Source organism: Drosophila grimshawi, unplaced genomic scaffold (genome assembly GCF_018153295.1).
Source record: "Drosophila grimshawi isolate 15287-2541.00 unplaced genomic scaffold, ASM1815329v1 contig_311, whole genome shotgun sequence".
In the NCBI taxonomy this organism is placed as follows: Eukaryota; Metazoa; Arthropoda; class Insecta; order Diptera; family Drosophilidae; genus Drosophila; species Drosophila grimshawi.
In genome coordinates, this window is record NW_025063098.1 from 27,830,931 (window position 1) to 27,843,806 (window position 12,876).

Sequence of the window (12,876 nt, forward strand, 5' to 3'; positions counted from 1 at the left end):
TTTGACTCTATTTTGGCTTTTTGGCACTTGACACTTTTGCATGCCTAGAATCCAAATGAAGTATGATAATATTTCTACAAGGTCTTCCCCACTCTGCTCAAAAAAAACAACAAATAAAAAATGTGCCTCTGGCTTGGGCGTACAAATAAATCTGGTTTTTCAACAACTTAATTCAAATTTGTGCCACTTCTGCTCTTGCCACTGTTGCTGATGTTGCTGTTGGCCCCTACACTCAGAAAAATAGTGGAGACCATTTGACTCAGGTGTGATACAAAAGTTATCAAAGCTCCAAGAGCAAGAAATTAAATTCATATTTCACTATAGACTATTGGATAAATCCAAAATTAATTAGTAAAGTTTTTTAATCAATCATAATATAAACTTAATCAGCTTCAATCCATAGTATTAGCCCCTTTAGAACCAATTTGTAGTGATATTATTCCGATTGAATTGGAAGTGCATTTTTCTGTTAGTGTAGCAACTGGCGACTATTGCCAGCGGCCAAATTCCTCCAGCTCCAACTACCCATTGCCGCTGCTCACCCACCTCCATTGGCATAAAAGTTTTGCTGACTAGCTAAAATTCATTACAACAAACAGAGGCAGCCGCATGTGCCAGATGGTTGTAGTGCTTTTTGGATAGTGGGGGTGTACGGGTTTCATGTGGCCCTGGCAGCCTCAACTAATTAATCTGCGTGGCACTGGTTCAGTTGTTATTTTTGTTGTATTTGGATAGCTTTGCACCCATTCCCTCAATGGACCAAGCACGCCGCGCAATTTGGCTTGCTTAACTTTTTGCACAGTTTGTTACTTTGATTTGTTTTTGTTTTTGTTTTGGGTTTTCGTTTTTTGGCCGCATAAAAGTCGGAGTCTTTAGTTTGCGGCTTTTTCGCAACAGTGCTGTAAAATGCTTTCTTTGCTAAGCCAACAAGCCTTAGCGAGGCAATCTGTTAATCCAACCATATTTAAATACAATAATGAATGAATCAGTTTTGTGTAATAAACACAATTCCAAATTCTTGGACAATTGTAATTGGTTTTGAATATGGATGTGTGAAAAGTGTTTTCCTACAGGTGCCTTATCTTAAATGGAATCTGGGTACTCAAGCTGAAAATTTAAATTGGTTGCTTGTTCTCATAGACACTGTTGCTACCCCTCTTCATGTGGCAATCGAAACTCACCAGACAGATCGATGCGAAAAACTGGCACATCCACATAGGTGCTGCTCATGTTAAGTCGTAGCTTTTTGGTCTTCGAATCATAGGCCTCCAGATAGAACTGCTGCTGGAGACCACCATCATAGCCGGGCATACACTCCAGCTCCATGGTGGAGTATATTATGTTGTCATAGTTGTCAAAATTGATGGTGCCACCAGCACCAGCACCAGCAATTGCGTTGCCATCGTACCCATTTGTACCACCTCCGATTAGACTTTGGGTCACGACGCCGTTGCTAAAACTGTACTCCATGCGTGAGTAATCGAAATGAGGTTGCTGCCATTCAGCTGGCAGAGCTGTTGGCTCTGTATGCAATTGTTGCTGTTGCTGTTGTGATTGGGTTGTTGTCTCTGCGGTAGACAGTGCCACGCTGGCAACAAAATCATCATCGCTGACATTGTAGATATCATCATCGGCATCGGCATCCGCATCCGCATCCGCATCACTATCCGCCTCATCATCCTCTAATGATTCCAGGCCCAGTTGATGCTCAAGGGATGAAATATCAACATGCTGTCGTTGCCGCTGTTTTTGTTGCTGTTGATTTTGTGGCGCCTCATCTGTTTCATAGTCCGCCAAGTCGTTGGGCTCATCTGCCATGTAGTCGTCGTCTGTCTGCAGCTCGGCAACATCTTCGTCAGGAATAGCATCGTCATCGTCATCGCCGTCGCCGTCACCGTCGCCATCGCCTTCATCATTGTCCTCATCATTGTCCTCGTTGTCGTTGTCGTTGCTATTGTTGTTGTTCATGTTGAATTTGTTATTGTTGTTGTTGGCGGCATGCTCAGTCCTTGCCAGATCTGTGGACAAAGGCGTTTCGCTGTCTTTGCCAATGTTTGCCTTGACAACATCTTTGTGAGCAGCAACTGCAACGACTGCTGCTGCTGCAGCAGCTACTGCTGCTGTCTTCTCATTGTTGCCACTAATTGCTGCTGCCATTTGTTGAGCTGCTGCCGCCGGCTTGTTGCTAATTTGTGGCGCATTTGGCGGCAACAGTCTGTTCTTGACTTTCTCATTGCCAATCACCTCCAAAGATTTGCGTGCTCGCATTGTTGCCAGCATTGTGTCAATGTCGCCAATGCTGTTGCTGCTGCCACTGTTGCTACTGCTACTAGCATCATTCTCAGCTTCACCAACAGCTGCTGCTGCTGCTGCTGACTTGGTTGTTGCTGTTGTGCCTGCTGCTGCTGTTGCTGCTGCTGAAATGTCATTTGCTGCCTGCCGCTTTCTTCGCTTGGCTGTTGCAAAATGATGGATTATGTTGTGCTCGTTTACCTCGCTACTTTCTCTTTGTTGCCGCTGTTGCTGCTGCTGCTGTTGTTGTTGTTGCTGTTTCTGCATGTTTTTCTGTCGCTTATTAAAATACTTTGCTGGCAGTTTGCCGTTGTTGTTTTTGACATTGGAGCCGGCAACTATTTTAGCCTGCGCTATATGTGACAATGATAAATTTGATTTTGTTGCACGTTGCTGTTGATGTTGCAGCTTTTTGCTTTTTGTTGATGTTGCTGTTGCTGTTGCCGTTGCTGTTGCTCCTACTGCTGCTGTTGTTGGCTTAAGCAGTTGGCCGTTTGCAGTGCGCCGTAGACGACGTTTAATGTCCTGCTCGGGATGTGGCAACTTCGACTTGGCCAGCAATCCATCAGTTTTGTTATTGATGTAGGCGCTTGACGTGGGCGGGGCAGTCGACTTGCCCGCCGGCAATTGTTTTTGTTGCTGTTGTTGCTGTTGTTTGGCCTGTCGCTGACGCTCGATGGCTGCCAATGTCTGCGAGGGTGTAAATGATGTACGTTTCTTTAGATGCTGCAATTGTTGTTGATTCAGGTGATATCTTTGCTCGGACTGCTGCTGCTGCTGGTGCTGCTGCTGCTGTTGCTGTTGCTTGTTATTAGATTTAACATGGCCGGCATTCATTTTGCCTTTCATATTTTTATTGCTGGCCCCGGCTGATGCGGGCACATTGTTCCGGCTCTTATTGTTGTTACCATTGCGCTCACGTACAAATTCCATGTGCGGATAATTCGCATCGTGTCTGCCGTATTGTGTTTGCAGCATTTGATTGCCATGCATTGTCGTCTGATTCGATGAGTTCAGCGATGCGGACGTCACCACATATGGACGAAGCGTACAATTTCGCAGCGCACCCGGCTTGGCTATAAAAACCAACATAATAAACCAAAGAAATTTAATTTCAATTTACAAAATTAATTACGTAGCCACATACACACACACACACACACACACATACACATACACAGAAAACAAACTCACCCGCTGGCACCACCTGGAATAGACAAGGCTCTGACTGTTTGCCAATCGCATTGCGTCCCCAGCAAGCCAACGTTCCATAGTCCCTCTCCCCCTTGGGAGTATAGATCAGCTCACTGACTGTTTCCACTGCAATGGCAAAAATTGGAGTCAATAGAATCGAGTCTCTTAAATGGATTTCATTGTGTAGATGGACATGTGCATTGTATTTGCATTAGATTATGGTCGGGTTAAATCAAATAAATTCTGTGAGCTCAGTCAGGCCAACTGGGGCTGCACAGACAATTTCATTTACTATGTGCATAATAATGATAAAAGAAAAAAATAGTAGGCTTCAGTTTTAGGTTATGCTCTACCTCTTAATTTCTAAAATGTGTTCAGGCGCAAGCAGATGCAAATTGAATTTGCATGGCTAAGGAAAATGTCAGTCAGAACAGAAATGATTAAGTTATCGATGATTGAATATCCTATAATAACGCACGATGGTACACAGTGTTTATAACTTAAATTCTTCTCAGATTTATCAATCACACTATTCATATAATATAGTAAATTAAAGTTGACTACATTTTGAGTTTGGCTAAGATACATTTTCATACAAAAAACTCAATTGCACCTATGGGATCTAATTGTAATTGATGAGTTTCATTTAGATAAAATACTCTAAAAAAATGTTTCTTAAAACTTAAAGTGGTCATGGATTGTCACCTTTAATACGCTGTATGAAATAAATCTTACCATAGCTCTCAAAATGAGTATCATTGGATTCCACAACAGTGCGCCTGACATCGCTGCTGGTGGTCATGGTTGGGTCCTGTATGGTGGCATAATGTCCCGATGGCACCTCAAAGTGTTCGCCGCTGCTTGAGAATGTCCACTCGAAGTCGATTTCCGGTGGATCGGAGTTGACGCGACAGGGAATGGGCACCGCCTCCTCCAAGGAGGCGCCAATGACACCGACAACGTTGCTGCTGCAAACGGGCGCATCTGTGGAGTACATAAAATGTTGAGAATTCAATTCAGAGACAGAACAGGTTAGCAAAATGCAAAATAATGAGCCAGCTGCAATTCACTGACAGCTCTACCAATGTCTATAAACCATCTTTCGTATATATATATCTGTATATATATATATATGTATTTATATATATGTATTTCTATGTATATTTTTATTTATATTGCCAGGCATTGAATTGACAGCTTAGAAGTGGACAGCATCACTTGAAATTGACAGCTTTGATTTTCAATTTAACTGCACAAGCTGCTGAGATAAGAGTAGAAAATAGAAAGAAAAGCGCACCTGTGTGCGACCCGACTTCGGCCGGAAACAAGTCTTATGCATTCAATTTAAATTTAACTCTGTCAAATGTGACAAATCCTTTATGTATTTTCAGCTGTTTTAAGCAGAAAGTTGGGCTTTAACACTTGGCTTATGATTTATTCAAAGTATTTTCATCGTGTTGCACTTCCCCCAAAAATACACACACATGACAAAAACTTTGGCGTCAAGTTGAGAGCTGTTGCCGTCTTCGTCATAAACAAGCCTTGCATAACCACACAATGACACTAACACACACACACAGACACCCAAACACACTCACATATACACAGCTTGACGAACAGTATCCAGACAAGGACTTCTTAGTATAAGTACTTGATGTGGTTGTTATTTTTTCTTTTCTTATTTTATTTGAAAAGTTTCTGCCGTATACAATATAATGTAGAGATTTTAGTATTTCTTTTCACTGCAGCTGTGGCAAACTGCATTTTCCTGATCCGCTTGTGTGTAAATGTTGATAGTTCTCAATATTCGGATTTTAAGCTTAGCTTTGAAAAGCTTACTAAATATTTGAAATCTAAATTGATCTACATTTCGTATAAGAATTTGAAATCATAAATAAATCATTTTAAAACACATTGTCATCATTAAGCTATGTAGTATGATAATACTCTGAAGTTTGTAGTATTCTTAAAATATCTCTACAATGTTGATACTATGTAGAATCAGTATTCAAAGGTTGTTTTTTTGAACTGTTGAAAGTCTTTTGCATAGATTCGTTTGTAAAAACTGTAAAATTGTAACAAATATTGCGTATTTACTTAAATTTATTATCCGAGAAGCTTACAATGTGTGCGACAACAACTACAATACTCATAAATTTATATGGCTCCGTCAATTTCTCAATCGTAAAATGTCACTTTTAACATTTTGTGATTAATTTCAGCCAAGATACGAGCAGCCAACTGCCATAAATTCATTTATCTCAATCATAGTCGATGGCACACAATATCGCATGCATCCATACCGAACCAACTGCCAGCTTATACACATTTGACTGTATGCAAATGTTAACGCGGTGTATACGTAATGGCTGTGCGAATAGGTTGGCAGCTCTGTGATAGTCGGTGAATCCTTTGCGTTGTATTTGCTTTTAATTATCGCAATTATCGTAAAGGGGTAACTCAATGCAATGCAAACAAGGTCCACAATCCATTTGCTGATGTCTTCGATTTTATTTCACTTTACTTTTGCCAACATGCTGCTGATGCAGCACTTTTTGTATTTGGTTTTCTGTTTTTGTTTGCGTTTAATTGCTAATTTGCGTTAATAACGTTCTGTGTATGTTTTGGGTTTACGGCATTGGTATATATTTTTGCGTTTCGTTGCATATTCAATTCAATTAAAACGCAATTCAATTCAAATCAGTCGACCGCAAAAATCAAGCATAATTAAATTTTTAGTTAAATAAACTAAATAATATGCATAAATGTCCAGGCTAAATGTGTACTCGTTGCCACTGCGCTCCACAATTGATTAAATAATTTGCGTTTACTTGGGCTGTTAGCAGCAGCAGCAGCAGCAGCAGCAGCAGCAGCAGCAGCAGCAGCAACAACAAGAAATTCAACAACGACGAGCAGAAAAACTTATTTGCATATAAAATGTCATTTTTGCAACTGCATTAAATATGCACAATAAAAATTGAATTTTACACAACAGTAAACACACACACACACACATATACACATACAGGGACATCATGGTAATTTACTATATATTCCATAGTTCGATGTGTGCTAACCTGCCCTGGGTTTATGCTGTGTGCGGCCTGCTGCCTCGGCTGCTGAGCCCATAATTATAAATGTTTTTCCAATGACTATGTGTTTCAATAATAAAAGCATATCATTCATTTTTATTATCCAAGCTCATACCCTTCTCAACCGCTGTCCAGCTGACACGTCAGCTTGTTCTGTCCGACCGTGGTCGCCATATGAATATGTATACTTATTTATGCTCATACACACACACACAGGCACACACACTCGCACACTCGCACACACTCTGACACACTCGCACATTGGCACATTCACGCAAACTTGCCCTTGGTCGCAAAGCAATATTAACGTTCTATTTATACATATATTTTGTATTTAAGCATCATTAATTATTTAGAAAAACAGTCGGAAGTAAATGCTCTATAACGGTAATTGAGACATTTTCAATATGTGTATACAAAAGCCTGAAATCATTATATGCGCCGTGCCCATTGTCAGGCAATGAATTTATATTGCACTTTGAAATATGCTTTCGCCCTCCTTCCCTCTCTGTATCTGTGTCTGTGTGTGTTTTTTGCGTGTTTGTGTAATTACATGTGTAGTTGTTAACGAGTGTCAACAGCAAATTGAAAACAGTTAATTATGAAATGTAGCAGTAGCCAATAAATTGCTGGACTAGCTCGATAAACCAATTTGAAAATTTAACAATTGAGATCTAACAATTATTGAGCTGTACTCACTTAAAAGACAATTTATGATATATTGATATAATCATAATAATCAAGAGCACTTAGTCTCAAATGCCTCAGACGGCCTCACAACAAATATCAGCAATTTTACTTAGCATTTGCTCAAGTCAGTCGAGAAGTTGAAGCCAAAGAAGCTTATTATAAAGTAAGTATAATAATAATTATTCAAACACAATTCTAATCACTGATACTTAAAATGAACATCTGAGTACAGAGATTACAATACACTAATTTGAGAAAATACTTTACAAAATATGTATCGATTAAATACGTCTGGGATATTTTACGATAGAGTAGCAATTTATTTAATGGTTTGGCATCACATAATTAACTATAATGTGAAGTTTGCTTTGAATGCCCTGTATTTTTGTGTAAGCTTTGAATTAAAATTAATAAATATATTTATCGAAATAGCTTTCTATATAATTATTTATTTTCATTTACACTTAACCTCATCAAATAGTTTTAGAATTAAAATTTCATTATCATAAAACAGTTTAATTCATTCGTATTGTGTTTGCCAGATAAAATTTCATACATATTCGGTATATTATTATGTTGCTTTGGGAAAGTCAAAAATGTTATATTTCTGCCATTGCAAAGAGGTAGAAATGAAAAAACTTTAAATATAAAACACACACACACACACACACAAACTATGAAACATTGTATTGTTTAAATTACGGCATTTTGCACAAAATATTTTGTAATAATTGTTGTTGTTGTTGTTGGTTGGTTGCCGGATTTGTTATTGCTGTAGTTGTCCAACAACGGAGGTTTTTGTGATTTTGTGAAGCGAACTGTCGAAACGCTTCAAGTGGACGGGTGGCGCCTCCACACTGGACACCGTGTTGCACACTGTTTGTGTGGATGTGTCTGTCTGTGTGTTTGTTGTCTATTCGATGTCTATTTGTGCATAAATTTACGCATATGTACATTTATTACTTCGCTCGAGTGACACCAACTGTCAGCATTATTTTTGCGCAAATTTTGCTGTTACCAACATCATTTTCATTCCATTTAATATTCATAAATTTATAAAACATGAACAGGTAGATCTCGCATAGCCAATATATTTTTCCATTGTGTTTGTTTAATATTCTATATTCAGTAAAGCGTTGCAATAAATATTTGAAGTTTGCCACCTGTCACCAGTCAAGCTGAGCTATTCTATATGTTTATATATGTATATAGATATGGATATCTTAAATACTTACAGCGTATCCTTAAGTTGACAAGAGCACTCTGCGTCTCGCCGCGATCATTGGCCGCCGAGCAGGAATAGTAGCCGGAATGGACGCGACCGACTCGCTGCAGCACCAGGGATCGGGTGGAAATGATGATGCCCCAGGAGACGTTCTGATTGACTGGCAGGCCCTGCAAATCATTTCGTTTACTTTGGAGACTTGGACCAAGGCAATTTCCTGTTTCAGATACTTACATCATGCGACCATGTAATGCGATGCTCCTTGGGATTCGCCTTTATGTGGCACTCGAAGTAAACGTCATCGCCTTCCTTGATGTCATCGGGTCGCAGCGTGGAGCCCAGCGATAATGTCACTTGTGGTGGATCTGCCATTATGAAATTAGTTTTTCTTATAAATTCGAACAATTAACGTAATTGGTAATTGGCTGCTTTTTAATAAACATATTTTCTTGTTGTTGTTATTTGTTATGTGTTATGGGTTGTGTCGCACGCCTTAAATTAAAATGTGTTTTGCTTGGTCGTGCGCTGTATTTTTATAGCACGGGCCGTGATATAAAATATAAAATCGAAAAATATTATTGCTTAATAAAATGGGGAATTGTAAGACGGCGAGGAATGGCCATAAAAGTTAACAGCGCGACGGCTGAACCGCTTTATAAGCCGGGTTAACCCTGAGCGTTGCCCCTCAAACCACTGGGTATATGACAAAATTTTTAAATTAAAATTGTTGCCATCCTCATGAAGCTGTGTGCGGATGTGTGTATGTGTGTGTGTGTGTGTGTGTGAGCTGGGAACACGAATACCGATGATGGATCACATAAAAAATTTAGTGTAATTTTATTTTTATAACATAATGATTATTTATCGAAAGGTGGGCTGGTGGTAAAAGTCGATATATACAAATATATAGGACGGGTACAGGTCTGTGGGGTGTAATACATTTTTGTATGCATAAATTTAGAACGTATGGCAAAGTTTTAAGTGCTTAAATCAAACACCTTTCACTAAAAGAGCAAATTTGATTGACAATAAAATACTCTCGCAGTGTTCCAGTTTCAAACTCCAAAACACATTAATAAAAAACACTCGAATGATAATTAAAAGTCAATATACCAAAATTATGAACTATAACTCTTTTCTTTCACATTAACGCCATTTTACAGTTGTCGTGCTTAAAGATATCCTTCGTCTTGTTTATGATTGTGAACTGAATAATAAAAACGACACTTTCCACACTTTATTTGTCTAGACAAACAGAGTAATTGGCATCTGCGATTATTTACATAATAACAAACAGAATCTTGTCCATTTAATCATACCATCCAATCTTTTATCTTTTGTGAGTAACTAGTCTGAGTTTATATTGGCATTAGGCTGTTTTTGTTTATTTATTTTATTTATTTTTTATTTATTTATAAGTCTGCTTTGCATATATGTATGCGGTGTATCTCTAGATTCCCCGCATGGCTGACTTTAAAATTCAATAAATTTATGATTATCCTTGCTCGCTTGCAAATAACGAGAAAAGCAACTCTAAGTGTTGAAAATGGCGAATTTGGGCAAACTAGTAAAAGACCCAATCTAAAATGTTGGTAAGAGCAAATTTTCTTCTCTTTATTTTTATGGCTACGAAAACTGAAAAACTCTGTGACCTTTTTCTTTTTTAGAAAAAAAAAAATAAATAAAAAATAGCTGGGCGGTATTTGGTGTTGTGTGTTGTTTTATTTTTGTGAATTTTAGAAATTGATAATCATATAAAGAAAAATTTATGGCGTTCTGTTGGCGTTGGCAAATAAGAACAGGGCATGTGGCAGTGTTGGGGGAGTAGGAGAAATATGTTGCTGTCCGCCTTTTTTTTTTTTATTTCCTCACCAAAAAGTCGGAGAATGTAAATATTGACATATGAGCAGCAACTGTGCAAATAATGTTACATAATTTAGACTTATTTGCGCTGGCAACTTTGATTTGTGAAGCTTTAGATATATTTATGGAAATTAGAATGGGTTTTCCCCAATCCAATATAGTACGCATCTATATAGTACACTTACACATAACGTTCAGCAAGAGCGAGTCCTCGATGGCTGAGTTTTGTAGTCGAGGATTTGAACCCTCGCATTTGAGCATTGTGCCATCGTCTTCAGGTTGTGGATAAAATGACAAAGTGGATAAAACGCGTCCATTGCCTTGGCTCGTTGACAGCTGTGTGAAGAAAATCGCACCCGAGGCAAGATAGAGTGAAATCGATTAGAAAAGTGGGCACACTCAATCCAGCCAGGTGTGTAAACTACAAGTGCAAGATATCAAAATGTCAATGACAAGTCATAAATATGACAGTCGCTTGACACTTGGAAATGGGGTTGTCGAAGTTGGGATTTTGCAATCAGCTTACCATGCCCCGTTTGAAGGGTCGATTATTTTGTGTCCATCTGATTTCCGTATCGGGCACCGAGCCGGCCACAATGCATGTGAGATTATATTGTGTGCTCGATGAGAACACCTTCAGCTTGTTGGTCAAATTGACGGACGTTGGCTTCACTGCAAGTATTGCTCCAGTATTAAATGTAACCATAAATTAAATACAATTTCACTTACGTAACATTTCGATGCGTATGCTGCGCTCCACGGGCGCTACCAGCTTGGTGTTTGATGCCTGACAGCGATACGTGTTGTTCAGAGCGGAGCGCGTTATTTGTGGCACCTCCAGTCGATTAACGGTAACATGACGGCCCATCGATACACCGCTGCCCGCCTCCAGCGTCCTTGTGCCATTCAACCATGTGACAGTGGGCTCCGGTCGACCTATGAATATAATATAAACCCAGCCAAATAGTATTATGCAAATTGCAGACAAGCAATTCCAGAGACTAGACTCGCACACACACACACACACACACACAAAGTTAAACATTTAATGCAAATATCAACTTTTTTTTTGTTTTTTTGTTTTTTTTTTGTTTTTGATTTGTCTGATGCGGATAAAGTTTTCACTCTCATGCATTATTAACTCGCAATAACTTATTAAGCAGCTGCCAAAAGCAGCGGCGCACTGGAGAATTTATGACCAAAGAGAACTTTACACATTTTAATGATAATGCGCATTTAGCAGTGTGTACCCAAGGCTTTTAAAAAAGGCTTAGCCAGCTTAACTAGCAAAGTTGTGGGCATCCCCCATCCCCCATCCCCATACTACCATGTCCAGTTGACCCTATCAACCAAGAAAAACTTTGGATAGACAAACGCCAAAGCCTGAATGTTAAATGAGCCAAAAATTCAACAAAAAGCGAAAATGAATGCAAAGCTTAATGTTTTTTTGGCTGAAAATTGGGAGAACAAATGAAAAAACCAAATAAGATTATTATAAATACAACGGTGAACTAATATAAATGTTTTATAAATCTCGTTCTAATCACATTAAGCAGCAGCAAGATAAAATCACAATCGTAATCAATTATTTTCTAATTGTACAATATATATTAATAAAATTCGCAATAATTAGATTAACTGATAACATTAAAATAAATTGCATTGTTTCCTTGAAAAATGTCGAATATCTTAAATTGTACCACTTTTAATAAATAACATTTCGTATATGGGATTATGCATTCCTGATTTAATCCAGGCTCTAAATTGCAGCAACTCTTTTGTTTAATCATAAATGAGTTGAAATGTTTTATGATATTTCCACAATAAATACAGCATAATAATCAATACTGGATATCTTGAAAATGACCAATAATTAATATGCTATACGATTGTCTATGTGTTCTCTGCTTTTATGTTATCTAGGCAAGTAACTGGCTTCTTTAATTTAACTCTGTTGCGAAATGTAATCGAAATCCTCGAACCTTTTTTTGTTTCTCTCCACCTCGAATGCCTGGCACCCTAACTAAAAGCATTTTATCCGCTGGCTCACATATCAAATGCACAAAATATTTTTAATCCGTTTAAGTGCCCCCGAAATGTTTCGATGTGGCGCTTGACGACAGAAGGGTAAGGGTAAGGGGAAGGGCTAGGGGGTTTTGGCAAGCAAGCTGCTTACTGCTTACTGCTGGCTGCAACTTGGCCATTAAGTCAGCCAAGTGAATGTGGCGGAAATGAGCAACAATAGCAACAAGCAGCTGAGACATGGATGAGCTCAGTGCTGAGTTGGGGTTGGCTTTAGGGCTGTCGGGTGCGGCGTGGGGTGTGGGGTGTGGTGGAGGATGGATGGAGACAAGCAGCAAGTAGCTGATAGTTGAGTGTGCTGGACGCCAGTTAGGGAATTTAGTGCCCAAATGTTTGCTGATTGCAAAGGATACGCAGCGACGACTACATTGGCGACAATAAGCCAAGGCCAGAGCACATACGACGACAAAGTGCGCAAAGTGCGGCACGAAAAGTATG

General features: G+C 39.0%; 1 protein-coding gene across 1 annotated transcript in view; it reads right to left on the minus strand.

Annotated features, from left to right (window-relative positions):
- LOC6569654 overlaps nucleotides 1-12,876 on the minus strand; it is a 91,560-nt gene that overhangs the window by 9,453 nt on the left and 69,231 nt on the right. The window contains exons 7-14 of the mRNA XM_032741671.1: nucleotides 11,086-11,292; nucleotides 10,883-11,028; nucleotides 10,542-10,692; nucleotides 8,728-8,858; nucleotides 8,504-8,663; nucleotides 4,222-4,470; nucleotides 3,487-3,612; nucleotides 1,182-3,368 (exon numbers count right to left, since the gene is read on the minus strand). Coding sequence (XP_032597562.1) covers nucleotides 1,182-3,368; nucleotides 3,487-3,612; nucleotides 4,222-4,470; nucleotides 8,504-8,663; nucleotides 8,728-8,858; nucleotides 10,542-10,692; nucleotides 10,883-11,028; nucleotides 11,086-11,292 — 3,357 coding nt within the window. The remainder of the gene's footprint in view (nucleotides 1-1,181; nucleotides 3,369-3,486; nucleotides 3,613-4,221; nucleotides 4,471-8,503; nucleotides 8,664-8,727; nucleotides 8,859-10,541; nucleotides 10,693-10,882; nucleotides 11,029-11,085; nucleotides 11,293-12,876) is intronic.